This window comes from Diadema setosum, chromosome 4 (assembly GCF_964275005.1).
Source record: "Diadema setosum chromosome 4, eeDiaSeto1, whole genome shotgun sequence".
Lineage (NCBI taxonomy): Eukaryota > Metazoa > Echinodermata > Echinoidea > Diadematoida > Diadematidae > Diadema > Diadema setosum.
In genome coordinates, this window is record NC_092688.1 from 30,825,454 (window position 1) to 30,844,759 (window position 19,306).

General features: G+C 39.1%; 1 protein-coding gene across 1 annotated transcript; it reads right to left on the bottom strand.

Annotated features, from left to right (window-relative positions):
• Positions 1-996: 996 nt before the first annotated feature.
• LOC140227058 (N-acetylglucosaminyl-phosphatidylinositol de-N-acetylase-like) lies at positions 997-10,274 on the bottom strand. The gene is made up of 7 exons (XM_072307491.1): positions 9,938-10,274; positions 8,525-8,624; positions 7,363-7,453; positions 3,368-3,435; positions 2,819-2,850; positions 2,230-2,372; positions 997-1,119 (listed from the first exon to the last, which is right to left on the bottom strand). Exons 1-7 carry the CDS (start codon positions 10,272-10,274, stop codon positions 997-999), a joined length of 894 nt encoding a protein of 297 aa, XP_072163592.1.
• Positions 10,275-19,306: the final 9,032 nt, after the last annotated feature.

Genomic DNA, 19,306 nt, shown 5'->3' on the forward strand with positions numbered 1-19,306 from the left:
TTAACCATGTCAACATGGGTAATAAGATATACTATAACAAGGCATCACAATACTTATCTGCACAAATTGATTAGGTAATCTACTTTTAATGACAGTCTCTTTCCAGATATTTGTGGCAACAAAGAATGAAAGCATTCCAATGGGTGTACTAATTGGCGAATAGCACAGGTAAGTTACAAAAAAGTCATATACTGTATACGCCAATATTTTCGTGTACAGATATTTTCGCGAGTCACGATATCAGTGGCATTTTCGCGTGTTGTTAAATTCGCTAGTAGTAGTAGGGTCTACTGCCAAGCCCGAGAAACACGTTCAAACACTTGCCAACGTACTCCTAACGTTTTTCCATTTGCATTGTGACTTCCCAAACATGACTATAGAAAAGACACAGTAGAAGATTTTAAAAATGAAACAATTACGGGAACTTGCAGTGAGACACTCACATACGGCATTCACAAGTACCTACCAAATGCTGCAACAAATAGATGTAGACGACAAAGTTTCAGAGCTGCGCTAGCGCTAGCGAAAGTTTTACATGCATCCCTAGGCCTCACCCAACCACGTCAAGCCGGTGTTCATTCGCATAGGGTAACGTAGCACGGAGATTGCACATTTTAATGCATGTTTAGCATCGTACTGCACTTCCACAATCATTCGCAAAGCAGCGTACGCACTAGTAATTATGTGTACGTACAGGCCGGTTAACAGCCGCGTTCTGGTCCGGCCAGCGTTGGATGCATTTTGTCATCAATTTGTACATAAGGTATGACGGGGTAATATTTTCGCGTGTCTTAATTTCGCGATCAGCTAGAAGCTCGCGAAATTCGCGAAAATAAAACCCTCGCAAAAATAACAGCGTATACATTATGCACCTCATGGGTAATGGGAGAAAAACCCACTAAAATCATCACAGTAGTGTCACCACTATTTCTGCAAATACTTCTGACTTACAATCTGCACAGTAAGAGGAATACTTTTCATCGAGTTGTCTTAGTTTCACCCAACCTCCGGGCTATCGACTGTGATGCTACTGATGCTGTTGATGACCAGGTACCGGGAAAAGATGATATTGAGTCTGCGGAACCAGACAAACTGGCTGGCGTGGGCCTTCATGGCTTTCTACAGAGAAGAACAAACAGAAAATCTTAAATGTGATAGAAGTGGGAACTTTAAAAAACTAACTATTATCATTTGAATTCAGAAGACATGAAAATATTGGAATACATGTACTTCCACTGGAAGTCAAAAGCTATTCCATTAATATGTGTCAACTGGATTAAGACCAAATGACAGCATATACCATACAAATCTTATCTTAAATATGACATAGAATGAATGACATAAGTGAACAATCATATGCAGAAACCATGTTAGTGTTGGTCATTCTCATAAGCAATGACTCAGTGATTTAAATCTTGCTTTGTTAACACAATGAATTACCTACACTCTCCCTCATCTCCACAAGTGCTTCTCCTCACATGGTTGATTATTCTCTTTCTCTTCAAACTGACTAACCTAGTCCTACTCATCCAACAACAAAGGGCCTGCAGAAATGCCTTCAAATGCCTGCTAATTCTACATCAAATCATCTAGAAAGCTTAAAAATAAAAAAAAAAAATAATCAACATTAATTTCCATACCAAAGTGCAAAATGGTTGACATATGTCATAATGGAACTGTAATTTGATAGTTTGATACCAATATGTCAACAATCTTGCTCCAGATGAGGAAGAGGACTCCTCAATTTCAACAGCAAAGCATCATACTGACATGTCTTTATTCAACATAAACCCCCTGTAGTCAGTGCTTTTTACATGGGGGGGGGGGGATTGGTTGTAAGAAAATAAACATGGCCGACAGAACGGGGAGAAGCTCGGGCCCCCCACTTTTTTTGCACCATACATAGGAATACATAAGGTGTCACCACTTTGGGCTCCCCCCTTTTTTTTTTTACCCAGGAAGTGGAACTGCACTAGAAAGAAATAAAAACACCTTAAGTGTGAGCACGGTAAGTCTTTGTTATTGCACTGAAGACCTTTTTTTTTTCCTTTGCTTGATAGCTTATGAAACCCAGAAGTGGGCCCCCTACTTTTGAAAACGTGGCACCAGCGTTGATAAAGTCTCACACGCTAGATGAGATCCTGGCCTAATTCATTCATTTTGCTGGTAGGGTGGGGGAAGAGAGAAATGAGTATAAGGGAAAACCTTTGTTGGTGTGATAATCAATACCTGAGCCCTCAGAACTCCATTGGGCGATAAGACGAGGACCTTGCTTCCCCTGATGGCGCTCAGGACAAAGCTGACTGGGATTTCCAGGAAGGATACAAAACGCCGCAGGATGTGAATACTCTCGAGACTAAAGGCACGTACACCTGGATGGAATCAAAGCGTAGCACAAACATCGATTCCCACGTAACACATTCTCACTGCCATGCACACTAAGTTTTGGACAGTTAAATCATAGTCCCCAACATTAACCTATCATGGACCACCGAGTTGGATAAAATGTCATCTTCTGCTTTAGTGAAAACTGTGTGAAACTCTGGCACTGGCCTTGCCTTTATCACAGCCACTACTATTGACTTTCTTGAACACGGTTTGTTGAAATCACAAACCACTCTCTATCATTATTCAAGCAGGAATCAAGTAAAGCAAATGAAACAAAACGTCACTGCATGAATACCAATCATCATCCAGTGTTCAACTTTCTGCAAATTCTTAAACTTTCTGACTTATCTAAAATAAAGAATTCTCAACATACTGAGTAATTCACATGCATCTTAATGCTTCAATCATACACAAACTTAAATTGTCTTACCTGAGGGAAGCTTCCGCTCCACAACCAGTTTCCTGAAAGGGTAAAATGAATACATATATTAAACTGAGTTATGCCAAGCATGGAAGTTACCACATGGCATTCACACACATTATCGCAGGAACATTTCCTGCATCAAACTTGCCACAAATTGAAACAAAAATGAACCAAAAAAATAACCAAAGAGTGCTCTTTAAAATGAATAGTGCATGTGAACTTATGTGCTTAACATGTGATGTTAACCCAATGAACTTACATAACAAAAGAAAGACGATTTTAATCAAATCTAATTGCAATAGGAATGTGTCGAGTTTGCTTCAGGTTCAATACTCCACCATTTGCATTACCCTGTTGTTAGATGCCATCTCATCTTGTTGCCAAATAAAGAACACCGCATAATACAGAAACACAAATTATGGCACGATAATCAGCATAATGCAGTTATTGCTGTAGTAATTCTGGGAGAACAGTACACAATTATGGATCATATCTGCAGGGGGGAGGGGGATAACTCAACCTGCACCAGTTGATTACATGGCAAAAGGTACTTACCTGACACCTCTATATGCAGCTATGTGATTTGGATGGTTTGATATGCCGTCTTCATCAAACGTAATGATCTGTGAAGAAATGATTCAGAAAATTGTAATACATGAAAACAGTAGTGCAGCAAACATTTAAGTGTAAAAAAAGAAGAAAGATGTTCACGGCAAAATAAAGAATGAATTATTATTTAACAGGAAGATTTGAACAGAGATGAAATTTCTTGTTGCAGGATCCGAGGGGAAAAATGAGGAGGGATTGACAAAAAACAAAACAAAAACTAGAAATGTCACTATGGCGACTGGTATGCCTCCGCCATAATGCATGATTCTCCTAATAGGCCTACATTTTCACAAAATTAGCAAAATATTAAAATGACAAGTTTGTCACAAATGTGTTGAATGTTCACCTTCCTTGACCTAGGTTTAATTGGATGAATAGGAGAGCATGTATTAGGGGATTTAAGGACTTTAAAATGACTTTGCCCATTCATAAGTTTATGCATTGAGTAATTTTCAAGGTATGGAGAAAAAGTGCAATTTCTGTATTGAACAGTAAATTGTTACCATTTTCATCTGGCCTTTGACCCTAAAATTCATAAAATAATCACTGTCAGGCAGAACATGCATAAATATGTAGTACGTTTCAAGATAACTTGAGCCACTTCTGAGATATGGAGGAAAAACTTAGTTCAGCACTTTCACTTGATCTTTGACCTTTTGACCTTTGAGGCAAAAACAAAAGGAAAAAAAAAAAACTTTCCAGAGAATCTCTATTAGGTTATACATGCATACACCAAGTGTAAAAAAAAATAATCCTGCTGGCATTGCATAAACATGAGGGAAATAGTAAAATTTTGAAGTGTTGCCCTTGACCTTTGACCCCTGACCTTTGACCCCATGAACCCTAAATTCTCCAGATAATCACTGCCAGTCAGTACATGTATATATACTATGTTCCATGAAGATACCTTGAACAATTTCCACAGTACAGAGAAAAAAAGTGAAGTTTTAATATTTTTCTTGACCTTTTGACCTTTGACCTTTGACCTCACGACCCAAACTTTCACCAGAGAATCTTAATCGGATAATACATGTATACACTAAGTTTCAAGAAAATATCTTCAGGCATTGCATAGATATGATGGAAATAGTGAAATTTTATGTATTTGACCTTGACCTTTTGACCATTGACCTTGAGCAGGTGCACCCAAAAGTTGATAGGCACAACTTCACCCCCTAATACACATACATGCCAAGTTTCATTAGGATACCTCAAAAGGTTTTGATAGTTACCCTGTCCACAAAATTCATTATGGACGGACGGACGCTACCACGGAAGGACGGACGGAAGGACGGACAGACAACCCGAAAACACAATGCCTCTGGCACCACTTCGTGGCGGAGGCATAACAAAAACAAAAACAACCCAAACACATGTTCTGTGGTGGCTGAATCAGGCTAGATAGCTCCAGTGCTTCGTAATCACTACACTGAAAAATTCTTCAAATAAAAAGTGAAAGATCTGTTTACAACATTCAGTAGTAGATCACTTTGTAAACCCATACTCTCATTCAATGGAAGGACTATCGGGATAGGCCACCATCAGATGAAAGCTTGGTGAGCTGAACACTCTTACTCACTTATTTTCATGGATCAGCTACAGACTAGACCATGATCAAGGTAAACATTAAAACTTAATACAAAATCATTCTCAATTCGATTGAGAAGTATGAGTAATGAACCGAAAGGCATCCTGTACAAAGATAACCGCTCTGTGCACAGCTTTCTGCCTCTAATATGAGATGCCCGTAAAATAGCAGACATAAAAATAACTAGAAATGTCACTGTGATGACTGGTATGCCTCCACCATAATGCACGTTCTCCCAATAAGCCAGTTTACAGTTCCACTTTGCGCATGAGCAGAAAAGGGTCATTCGTACGATCAGGCATGTTGGTTTTTTAATTCACTGAGATAAGCATCCCTGATGATATGAGTATTCATGTAACCCTTATAAATGGTGCTTACTAATAGACCAGTTCGTAATTCCACTTTGCGCATGAGCAGAAAAAGGTCATTTGTACCAACAGGCATTTTGGTTTATTAATTCACTGAGATAAGCATCTGTGATCATGTGATGATTATTCATGAGATCCTTATCTAAATAGTGCTTGCCAGCACATCCACCTGACAGCAAACCTGGTATTTGGCAACATCAGGAGAAAAAGGTTGTTATTGCATTCAATACGAAACAATGAATTAGATGCCTGCTAAAATGTCAACGACGGACTATTCTGGTCACCTGGTCTAAACTCGAGTTCATAATTTGTTTGAACACAAATTCCATAAATTGTTATGTCGGGCAAGCTTATGCATTATACCGCTTTGATAACGAGTGAAGTGCCTAACCCAGGGCTCCACACTAACTTTTATTTTTGGTGGCCCAAAGGCAAACATCCGTCCTTTTTTGGTGGCCCGATCAGGCCACCAAAGTCTTCATTTCTGAAATTTTGGTGGCCCGGTGTGCGTTTTTGGTGGCCCCGGGCCACCGGGCCACCGTTAGTGTCGAGCCCTGCCTAACCAACTGAGAAAAAAGAAAGGTCATTTGTACCAAGGTGTACATGAGCTAATTACGAACTGGCTTATAGCACATCCACCTGACAGCAAGCATGCAGAAAGCCTGGTATTTAGCAATGTTGGTAGAAGAAGTTTGTTTATGCATTCAACACAAAACAATAAAATGAATGCCTGCCAAAGTGTCAATTGACAGACCATTCTTGTCACCTGCTCTGCATAAGTTCATTCTTTGTTTGAACGTGAAATCCATAAATTGTGGGCATGCTTATGCATCATGCTGCTTTGAAAATGAGTAAAGTGCCTAACCAATTGAGAAAAAAGAAAGGTCATTTGTACCAATGTGCCCATGAGCTAACTGTGAACTGGCTTATAAGTCTACAGTATGTCTTGATAATGTGTGATGACAGTTTCACATAATTGGCAATAAATTAAAATGACATACATGTATTTGTCACAAATGTGGTGATTGTTCACTTTCCTTGAAGTAGGTTTAATTGGACCAATGGCTATATTGTTTAAGAGAACAGGTATTAGGGGATTTGACGATTGTTACTTGACCTTTAACCCTTTTATATGCATTGACAAATTTCCAAAGTACACTATGAAGAAAAAGTGCATTTAGCATCAAATAGCAAAATTTTTGCATTTTAACCTGGCCTTTGACCCTTGAACTTTGACCCCATGACCCTAAAATTATCCAGGGAATCACAGGCAATCCTTTGACCTCACATCCCAAAACTTTCTCTAAAGAATCTTTCTTGGGTAATACACGTATACACTAACTTTCAAGAAAATACCTTCAGGCATAGCATAGATACGGGGGAAATAGTGAAATGTTAAGAATTTGACCTTGACCTTTGACCTTGAGCATGTGCACTCAAGAGTTGATAGGCACAACTTCATCCACTCATGCATATGATATACATACCAAGTCTCATTAGGATAGCTCTAACAGTTTTTTAGTTTAATACACTATCCACAAAATTCATTACGGACGGACAGACAGACAGGACGGACAATCCGAAAACATAATGCCTCCGGCGACACTACGTGGTGGAGGCATGAAAATCACAATTCCCTAAACACCATTATCTTTGGATTCAAAGGATAGATGCCATCATGGGGCTAATAATTTTTTTTTTTTTTAATCATAAAAATTATAAGAAATTTCAGAATTTGGTATTTTTTGACATGGTAAATGCCTTCACCCTAAAATAATACAATAAAGCAAGCCCACAATTCGGCCATACTACCGTCCAAAATTTGACCACTGGCTACAAGTAAAAACTTCTGCTTTTGCACGTGGTCAAATTTGGGCATGGCCAAGAGGTCAAACCTAGTGCAGGTTTAACTAAAAAAGTAAAAATTTTCAGAGCTGTTCCCTTCATTCATCACTTGTAATTTCTGAACAAATTTTAAGTCTTACCATCTGGGCATCACATTTGACCACCTGGTGCAGTACATGCTTCCCCACAATGTCTGCATCCCACAGGACATTGGGATCATCTTGAAGTTCACTGGAGAAAATGAAGTATGAAGGCAACAATATAACTTTTCCTATTAAATAATGAAGAAAAGTGTTATGGTCTCTGAGGGCTTCTTTAAAAAAAAGTATGGGATTTATATCGTATAAGGTGCCAAATCTATAATAAATAAATGCTCAAGGCTCAACCATGTGCAAGATACGAATTGACATAAAGGTACTTGGTATGCAAGAGAAAGAAAACGACAAAGTGAAACAGTACAGGACATATATAAAATAATAATAATAAATTATTGTAAGCCAAATTAAACAAATACTTCTTGAGATTATTCTTCTAAAAGTACTTCAACAGAATCTTTCTAGCTGTAGGAAGGGCAAGGGTTGAATAATAATAATAATAATAATAATAATAATAATAATAATAATAATAATAATGATAATAATAATAATAATAATAATAATAATAATAATAATAATAATAATAATAATAATAATAATAATGATAATAATAATAATAATAATAATAATAATAATAATAATGACAGTGAAATATAGCTTTGTTATCTACAAGTGATTTATACTATACTTGTACGTACAGAGCACAAACCCATAGGCCCGAATTCACGAAGGTGGTACAAATGAAACCATTTAAACCATGGACAAAAACTATGGAGCGCCAAGTGTCGCATGGAATATTTCGCTACGAAATCGGTCATTTCGTCGATGAAATGATTATTTTGTAACGAAATGACAACAATTTGTATTTAAATGAACATGTCTTCCCGAAATGATAACTTCGTTAACGAAACGGTCATTTTGTTGACGAAATAACAAATTTCGTTACGAAATATTCTGTGCGGCACTTGGTGCTCCATGGTTTTTGTCCATGGTTTAAACCATGGTTTCCTTTGTACCACCTTCGTGAATTCGGGCCTTTATGTCTTTTGTAAAAAAAAAAAAAAAAAAAAAAAAAAAAAAAAAAAAAAATTTAGAAAAAAAAAATTAGAAAAAAAATTTAGAAAAAATTAAGAAAAAAAAAATCATTTGGTATGGGTGACATGCTGACATCGTAAAAATACATCAGAGACATTGAATTTTTCCTCACCTCTTGTTGAGAATAGTGACATTGCATGCTGAAATACCCAATATTGCACAGCTCCCCTCCAGTTCTTTCTCCCTCTCACAGCCTTTCCCATCATAGTTTCCTGAGAAGAAAAGAAACAGTCGCAATATTTGACATATTTTGTTTTGACTTTAAACACTGCACATGTAACTCTGTCCCTTTAATTATTCACAAGAAATTACTACTCTATGTTTGACAAACTGCCTCCAAAATCCCTGATATTCCAATCATTTGATAGGCCTATCCCTATAAGCCCAAAGTTTCTCAAGTTTCCTTAAGGTGCAACCTCTTTATGTTTGTGTTAAAATTATTAATGTTTTTTTTAAAGATGTTAATAACTGTCAAAGCTCCCACAATCACACAAAAGGGGACACCCCTTCCACACAAGGAACCCCCTCCCCTCGCTTTGATTCTGTTATAGGGCTTGGTCTCTCTGCTCCCTTGTAGTGTCTCACTCAAAACTTTACATTCAAGGTTGGCGGCTCTATCCTGTCAAAGACAGAAAACACAACCAAACAGAAAAGAAAGAAGGCAGGCGAAAAGGATGGGAAATTCATGTCAAACAAGTGGACTAGCTTCAAAAAGCGCCCCCCCCCCCCAAAAAAAAAGGGAAAAGAATGAAGAAAAAGGAGAGTGTTTCTATTACTAGACGTTATACAAACGAGTAGTTCTTCTTCTTATTTAGTTCTTCTTCTGTTAAAGTGCAGGCTTCATGCTATACCTATAGACAGAAAATTGGAGTTTTATAATATTATTGGACTTTATGTTTACGGTTCTCCTCCAATCCTGTATTAAAAGCACTCTCTGAGGAACATATACCCAACGATAAATATGGACTGATCTTATGGTCTAGCCTGACAAGACTAGCTGGGCTGTGTATAGTTACTTTCAGTCCAGCTTCATATGCCTGACGACAGAATTTACCGGTAATCACACTGTTTTACTTTGCAACATATATCTATATGTTATAAATAAAATTATAAATATAGCTATACCAATGATTCATCAGCAGTGATTTCAGCATGTGAGTACACCTGTAGACCATATCTACCAACCATGGCCATGCATATGCATTCTTTTAATGTAAAGGTGATACTAACACTGTTAGACTCTGTACAAAGACTAGACCTCTAGGCACGCCATAAATATAATGGTTTATCTCACAACATTAAAGCAAAAATGCCAAGGTTCGACCTCCAGTGCCAAGATTCGACCACACGCAAGCGCCATAGGTTTTACACGTAGTAAACGGTCAAATTTTTGGAAGGCGTTATAAATTATGGTCGAATCAAGGGCAGCTTGCTTTACACAGGCTTTCCTCCTATAATTTATCTTCCAGGTGATCTGAAAAGGTTACAGTAGAAGACAAGCTATAAGTATTACAGATTGAAATACCATTTGAAAGACACAAGATGTGAACAACCGTGTCCGGGTTGGAGTTCAGCGTCAGGATGGATGGAGCGAAAAACATGCACTCATCGTCGGGATGGGCGATGACGAACAGGATTGTCCTGCACTTTCGGTCTCTCCCTGCTCTGGCGCGTCGAACCGCCCGCTCGACCTCATCTCGCCGGTGGGACTCGCGTCGATAGACGGCAATCAGATACACAACAAGCGCCAGGAAAACATACAAAGCCAGGAGAGAATACGCATTTATTTCGTCGAATGCTCCAGGGTCGCTTTGTGGACTTGACTCAGAGGAGTCGACGGTACTTCCAGACGCGTTTCCCATGCCGATCTACTCATTTGCAAGGGTTTTGTAACCCACTACAAAGGACTGATCAAAGCTGAATCATAGACACGCCCGGCTTTAGCTCTGGCCTAGCGATCCGCGAGCGATCCAGAGAGCGAGCGAGCGCGAGGCAGGCGTTGCGTGCGGCGGGCGGGCGGCGGAGCTAACTAGCTAGCGCTACGTCGTCGCACTGCGTCTCTCAGCTCGCAATTCATCGGGCGGGCCAAAGGCTCGGCTGGTAGGCGCTCTGTGTGTGTGTGTGTGTGTGTAAATGTACGTGTGTGTTGGTGAAGATTCTATGGAACGCCAAAAGGGCGCTATAAATATGAGCATTTCAGAAAAAAAAAGAAGAAAAGAAATGATAAACAAAAAAGTACATTCTGGTTTCACTTGAAATCAAATTCTTTGCATCAAATTGTTGTGATCATGGACAAGATTTTTTTTTCTTTTTTTTTCTTGTGAGTTTAGTAGTCTATGTGAATAGTGTGAAGGGTGTCAAGGGGAAATGCCCCATCCCCTTTGGGGTTTGCTCTTGTAGAGCTTCAAAGGATCGAGAGTCCGGATCCCTCGGAAAAGCGTACTAGTATCCGGGCAATTACCCCCAGAGGGCAATTATAGTACCCCCCCCCCCCCGCCCCGGGTAAATACTGGCTAGTGGTAAGGTAAGAGTAAAGATTAGGGTTAGGTTTAGGTTTAGGAGTTTGGGTTAGGGTTAGGATTAGGTTCAGGATTAGGATTAGGGCCAGGGGAAGGGTCTGGGGTAATTACCCAGGGGGTAATTGCCCTAGACCCCGGAAAAGTAAGGTTTCTCAAGTTTGTCATACTTCCTTATTTCATTGTTTTCTGTGGAAAACTGCTACACCTTTGGTATGATCCCTGCTGAAATTAACAGTAAATACACATGATGTGCACCCTTAAAAATTCATGCTTCTGCAATTATAAATCAAAATAGGAATATGAGTAGGTTAATATATTGTATATAAGTATTGATCCAGATTTACAAAAACTATGAAGTATGAGCATAATTATTTTATTAAGGAGACACACAACCTTAGGGAGACAATTTGTGTCGCCTTTAATAACTAGTTTTCAACTAGTATATATCCCATTTAATCTCATGTTTAACTGCTGACATTGTTTATCTACTCAATGTCTCCCTAAAGTTGGATTCAGAATTTTATATATTTATGTGTTTATATTATATCAATATACGTACAGAGACTATGAAAATTACTTTATGTATATACGGTACATATCATATTGGCTATAAATTGACACACACAAACACAAACACAAACACACACACATACACACACACACACACACACACACACACACACACACACACACATACGTCACATAAAGAAACCAAAATACGACAACTTTATGAAGACATGAAGAACATCCTCAGCACAAAGGGAATTCTAATAGCAGGCAGTAGCATCTGAAATTTAATACATATTTTGATATCATATTGCAACATACAAAACATAGTATTATGGCAGGAATCACCAAGACATGAAAATTGCTTTACTTATTTCCCCACCACCAAAGCATTATTCAATTAAAGAATAATAGGCAGCAGTAATCATCTTCTCTTTGGAAATACTCTTTTGTTGTTTATACACGTTATGACAAGCATGGCCTTAGATCCGTGTGTTGTCACTATTCATTATTGTTAGGACAAGTCCCGAGTATACTCGGGCGAAGGTCTATGGCAAATGCATATTGTAGCAAAATTAGCCCATCCTCAAAGGGTTAAAAGTCCATGGTATTGCTGTCATGCAATAACCATTCAATCATTCATTCAATATTGTGGAAATAGTGTAAATGTACTTACACTGCTGTGTGTGATCACAGTGGATGCAGTATCGGTAAGGTCTACTTACTACCCCCAAACATAAGACCACTGAACCGATGCTTTATGTGATACATATTAATTCAACCATATTACCTAATACTCTAAGATGGTAAAACTTGTCTTTAAAGGACAAGTTCACCTTCATTAACATAAGGATTGAGAGAATGCAGCAATATTAGTAGAACACATCAGTGAAAGTTTGAGGAAAATTGGACAATCGATGCAAAAGTTATGAATTTTAAAAATTTTAATGTTGGAACCGCTGGATGAGGAGACTACTAAGGCTCGTGATGTCATATGAGTAAAACAGTATAAAGCAAATATAAAGAAAATTCAACATATTTTCAATTTTTTCGCATTATAAAAGAGCACTTGACTTGCCTCTTTCTAAAGGCAATGGGAATAATATTACCCATAACATATGTCAGTAACGAGTCAAGGGAATGAGTACTTTTTTCAAAAGGTGAAATTTTGTGAAATTCTCTTTATATTTTCCTTATATTGTTGTACGCATGTGACATCATACACTGCAGTAGTCTTCTCATCCAGCGATGACTGCACAAAAACTTCAAAAATTCATAACTTTTGAACGGATTGTCCGATTTTCCTCAAACTTTCAATGTGTTCTTCTAATATTGCTACATTCTCTCAATCCTTATGTTAATGAAGGTGAACTTGTCCTTTAAGTAGTGTTTCTCACTTAAAGTGACCATATAAAAAATTTGTGGCATGTACAGAGTACTTTAAAACAAACATTTGTTTAACCTCAACTTTCATGAACCACTCTGACAAGCGTGGCAATTGTTCTTCAGATATTTCTTGTGATCGATATGATGGTGATAATCTGCCTCTTTTCATCAAAGACCACCCTCTCAGCACTAAATGCCATATTTGCCTGTGGTGATACAGTCACTCAACATGCAAGAAGCCTTGTAGACTTGTAGCCAAAAATTACAGTATGAGCTGTCCACAACTACACAAAATCACTTAAACAAGACACCATGCTAACCAGAGATGATAAGCAGGCAAGGAAAATGAATGGACATAGAGACGGAGAGCTGAAAAGCAAGAAATGATGACATAAATGGTATCCCGGGGTACCAAATAAAAATCAGCCATTTTGTTGAATTATTTAATTTCTTTTTAAAGGTTGTACCCTGGGTTGCAAAAAAGTGGAAATCATTTTGGTGCTGGAGCTAGCGCACGCTAGCCACTGCACTGCGCTGCATTTCGCTGCACTGAAGCACACGCTGATGCTAGCACAGTATACCATGCATGCATAACATGCAGTGGCATGGGAATGACTATGTACACGCACACACAGTGCATGCATTTTTCTGCGGCTGTCCTCGAGTGGACGTGAGGTGGCGCTAAACAACATGGTACCCTGGGGTACTACGGTACCCCGGGGTAACGTGTGATACATCAAATGTAGTCCAAAAGAAGCAGACGCTCTTCTGGTGAAACAGCCCAAGAGTTCGAAAGCGAGCTCACCATTTGACCCCTGCCCAATCAAAGTAGTTGGCAGAATGGATGCCACCATTGTAGCAAGGAGGAAACAAAGAAAAAATGTGGAAAAGTCTGATTCTACTGCACCTAATTGACAATTGCCCTACATCGACGTAAATAAATTTCATGGATTTGAAAAGTCTGATTTTTCAAGAAAGTGAATGCTCCTCTCGATTGACGGGAAAAGTTTGATCAAAACTTTGATGATACTGCTGGTGCATTCGATCCAATCACCGACTACGCAGAAGACGACAGATGACCTTGCCCAGTTTTAACGGATCCTCTTTGATGCTCCTGAAGACAAGTGTGTATGGACCTGAGGATCCACAGTTATGTTATTTATCCGTGTCATTATAGAAAGCATCCACGTGTGTTCATGATTCACAATTTTTCCAAAAGTTTTTAAGAGTTAAAGAAAAGGAATCAAAGTGTTTCAAATTTATGGATCCGGATAATTTTTGTTTTACTCTGTGACACAAAGGAAGGAATATATTGGAATTCCACAGAAATTTTGTCTACAGTGTATTGGAATGACACATAGAAGCAATGGAACTGAATAAAATTTGGAGAAACATTGGGATCACACATGAAAGTGATGTAAAATTAGTGATTTATGTGGAGTGATATCAAGGAAAGGAAAATGGAATACTAATATACCTTAAAGTTTTTGATTCTTCTAATTTTTCAAATAATTCAAGCGATAATTTTGTTTTAGACAAATACTGCAAAAGTGGAAATTTGTGCACATTTCGTGCTAACCAGAAGCTAGCATGAAAATACAAGCACATGAATATTTGTGCATGCTATGTTCCAGTAATTAATGTCTTGATTCTGCAGAATTAAAAAGTTGTGAAATTCATCTCAACCTGCAGCATGAAAAATTACTTGCACGATAATATTCACTTTTGCAGTAATGCATTTGTTGGAGCAAAACAAATACAAGTAAACAAAACCATCAGGTTTTGGGTGTTTTTTACATTTGGACATTATAGTTTTACACTAGAAGTTTGCATTTGGCAGATGGTCTAGGACTGAATAGTCCTGAATGAACGAAAAAGGAACAAACTGAATTATTGCCTTGTCCTATGTACATGTACTAAATTTTCCAAACCCATTTTAATTCAAGTCCAATGCATCATAAGTTAAAGTTTACCTGATATCATCACACAACCATATTAATACTCCTGTAATGAGGAAGGTACACACACATGCACACAAACACACAGAAAATATCCCAACATACTGTTCAGTGCATAAACAGATCTTTCACTCTGATTATTGTTACGGAGGTTAACTTGGCCTAGCGAACCATCATAACCACCAAAAATACCCAGACTCTCAAACAAGGTGTTTGGTCGATCTCGGTCATCTTGTCGAACTCTTTATTTACATATTCCTCCGCGGAACAATCAAGTGCCCAGAAATGACAATACAATGTACCTGTATCCATAACACTTCCCCCCTAAAAGAGTGCATTTAACGTTTTAACACAAATGGACTCTATGTACGTTGGCACAATATTTTGGAACAGCATTGTACATTCCTCTTCCAATTCACACTTATAACTCCATGAATTTACCATGGTTGCATCATTATAAGAACACATAAACGAAGTATGCTATGGCTACTAGTATATCATTATCACAACCTGTGATAAAACATGTATGACTTTAGTACCATTCAACGTGTACCAAACTAACACTCTCGTGAGTTATACTGCTGCTTGTGAGTTACAGCATACTGGAATTGCATGTAGTTGTGCAACACTGAATACTGCAATGTTAACTTTCTCAACACCTTAACCTTTATGCAATCATGTCATGCATACAGCACAAACAATACACTTGTACCAAAATCATGTGGTTTCCTTGTTAGAACACACATGCAACATGTCAATTTTTACACTGTCATTATTAAATGATTAACCTGTGTACAACGATTATAAAACACGTCATCTCTTCCACAAGCAACTGCATAAAATCCAACTGTTGTAATCATATACATCATATTACCTACAACCAAAACATCATATTCCATGATATGTGACTTACATATACCTGTACACGTTGTGTCAGCATCTATTGAAACGTCAAAACATCAACAAATGTCATATATCCTACTTATGTTTCTGAAAACTTTCCTGTCAACATACAAAACACCAAAAGTATGACCTGCCTGACAAAACATCAAATGAACCTGAATGAGCTATACTTGATGATAACCTGTGTGTACACCTAAACTTAATAAGTGAGTGTATACCTGCCTGTATACATCCTGGTATAACACAGTCAGCTTAAATATATGCCTGTTGGTATGTTGGATCAAATGTGAAATACTGAACACCTTTGCCAAGGCAATGATTGAGCTATAATAATGAGCAAAAGCTTTGTACATGTATAACTATATCATTTCTGTACCTAATACAGTATACTTATGCTAATTAAATCAAAAAGGCAACATCCGATAAACTTAGGGTATGTGCCACAACAAACCCAACCAATGCTTGTACATGTACAAGTATTAAACTTCATATACCTGAACTGTGCCTACATTACTCGATACACCACATTCTCTATACAAACAGCAACACTACCTGTTTGAAATCATTTTACCAACAACTCACATTCTTGACAACTGTTGATGGCTAGCATAACTTAAAACAGCCTTCATAATGTCTTCTTTTGGAGAGTGACTCAAAGCACAAATATAGCTTGCTGTGTTTCCTTATTAACACAAACATATCTGAAAATACTTCAGTGTTGTTATTTACACATTCAAAGTGGCATTCATGCTGTTGGCATCACAATTATAGTGTATGCAAGATGCATACATGTACCACTTGTACATATACATGATGTACACACACTGTCCTGTGTACTTGCAAAACAAAATTACACCTGTTGAAAGTGTTACAAACATAAAATACATTTGCACAAATGTTGCATCTGGTAACAAGACAAAATACTGAGATGTCTCAATTAAGCACGAGAAAGGGCGTCTGCGACAATGTTTTCCTTTCCGCGAATGTGCTTAATGTCAAGGTTATACTCCTGTAGGATTAAACTCCATCGCATCAGTCTCTGGTTTTTGTTTCTCATTCTGTTGACGAATGTCAGTGGGTTGTGATCAGTCCACACAACAACGGGTTGAGTTGTGCTGCCCACGTAGATATCAAAATGGCTGAGCGAAAGAATTAACGCTAGGGTCTCCTTCTCAACGGTAGAATACTTCCGCTGGTGCGCGTTGAACTTCTTTGAGAAGTAGCAGACTGGTCTGTCCACTCCATCGTCATCAGCTTGCATCAGCACGGCGCCTGCTCCGACATCGCTGGCATCGACAGCTAGGCTGAAGCCTTTCTTGAAGTCCGGCGCTGCCAATACAGGACCACTCGACAGGATCGCCTTCACTTGGTCGAAGGCAGACTGGCATGCTGCTGACCACTGGAACTTCACATTCTTCCGCAGGAGATCAGTCAAGGGTGCCACAACATCCGAGAAGTTATGGCAGAAGCGACGGTAGTATCCGGCCATTCCGATGAATCTCATCAGCTCCTTCCTCGTCTTGGGAACAGGGACATCTTGGACTGCTCCTACCACATACATGAGTGGCTTCGCACTTTCACCTGCACTTCTCTCAACATACTTCTTCAACATGTTGATGTGACACAACCGTTTCTTTTTCTTCCTGTCTGGCGTCTGAATGATGTAATTCACATCACTCAATCTCTCCTCCACGACATAGGGACCAGAGAAGCGAGCACACAGAGGGTTACCAGGAATGGGCAACAGTATCAATACCTTTTCACCGGGACTGAACATTCTTTCCCTGGACCTCTTATCAAACAACTGTTTCATGTTCTTTTGACTGTTTCTCAAATGTCCAGCTGCAAATTCACGTGCACGAGTCAGCCTACCACGGAACGTGGTCACATAATTCAACAAACCAGGTGACTCATCCTCACCCAACAGCTTCTCTCTCAAGACCTTCAATGGACCACGAACCTCGTGTCCAAACACTAACTCAAAGGGACTAAATCCTAAGGACTCTTGCACAGACTCTCGCACCGAGAAAAGCAACAACGGCAAGCCTTCATCCCAGTCCTTCTCGACCTCAAAGCAGTATGTTCTCATCATGTTCTTCAGCGTCTGATGAAAACGTTCCAGAGCGCCTTGACTCTGTGGATGATAGGCACTCGAGGTAACACATTTGATACCCAACTCACGCATCACTTGCTGAAATATCTTTGAAGTGAAGTTGGAACCCTGGTCTGATTGCACCACCTTTGGCAAGCCAACCGTTGTGAAGAACTTCACTAACGCCTTGCTAACGTTCTGTGCAGTAATACGCCGAAGTGGCACAGCTTCTGGAAATCTCGTAGAAGCGCACATCATAGTGAGCAAGTACTCATGTCCAGCCTTTGTCTTTGGCAAAGGACCAACACAGTCTATGATAACTGTGCTAAACGGCTCATCAAATGCTGGTATGGGCTTTAGGGGAGCAGGAGGAATCTTCTGATTAGGTTTCCCCACCACTTGACAAACATGGCAAGTTCTACAGAAATCTGAAACATCCCGTCTCAAGCCAGGCCAAAAGAAATGTTTCAAAATCTTGTCAACTGTCTTATTGACTCCAAGATGACCACCAAGAGCTGACTCATGCGACACACTCAAGATATGTTTACGAAATACTCTTGGAATGACAATTTGGTGAACTTCTCGCCATTCTTCATCACTAGAAGAGTCAACTGGCATCCACTTCCTCATCAACACATCTCCTTTCACATAGTAGCAAGTCCTTTCACTCAGTGCTTCTTCTTCAGCAAGAGCACTATCACACAATGCTACCAACTGTGGATCATTCTTCTGTGCATCAATCAAAGAGCTCTTGTTCAACCCAATCTCATTTTCATCTACAGGCTGAGACTCATCCCCTATCTCATGTGATTTTGATGCTGCGGGTTTGCTTACTTCTACATCATCTAACCGACAGATGAAACTCCCTTCTAGACCGATATCCCCTTGACTAGCCTTCATTTCAGACTCCTCTGATTTTCTACACATGGAACGTGTGACTACACAAGCTGGGAAAACTTCAGGGAATTCCTGAACCAATGCAGCTGTCTCATTTCCTTCTTTATCCAAAGGGACTGCACTGACCACTGGAATAGTCACTTTGTCTCCTGCAAGATCATTGCCTAATATCAATGCTACACCATCCATAGGAAGTGACTTCCTAACACCAAGGCTCACCCTTCCCGAAACTAGGCCTGACTGCAAATCGACTGTGTGAAGAGGGGCCTCAACGTAACCTCCTTCTACTCCTTGTAACAGTACACTTGTGCCTGTGGACGACGTTTGCCCAAAAGGTAAAACACTGTCAAGAATCAATGACTGGGATGCACCAGTATCTCGCAGGATGGTAACCTTTCTAGCTTCATCACACCCTACTAATGACACATAGCCTACAGAAGTGAATGGTTCATACTGAGACTTAATCTTGTCTTGATCAGCCGACTTAATCACACTCTGAACTTGTTCACACCAATCACCTGTCGATTCAACTGAACGACTCACCAATCCATTGGGATGAGACTTCTTTTCTTTGTCTTTTTCCTGTTTTTTCTTGTTCAGAACGGGACAATTAGACTTCACATGCCCTGGTT

Bases quoted from the DNA above. Each gene is read 5' to 3' on its own strand.
- LOC140227058 (XM_072307491.1), bottom strand. From the start codon at position 10,274: ATGGGAAACGCGTCTGGAAGTACCGTCGACTCCTCTGAGTCAAGTCCA. The intron at 8,625-9,937 runs GTATTTCAATCT...TTTTCTTCTCAG, and splicing joins CATCTTGTGTCTTTCAAATG to GAAACTATGATGGGAAAGGC. The intron at 2,851-3,367 runs GTAAGTACCTTT...TTACCCTTTCAG, and splicing joins GCTGCATATAGAGGTGTCAG to GAAACTGGTTGTGGAGCGGA.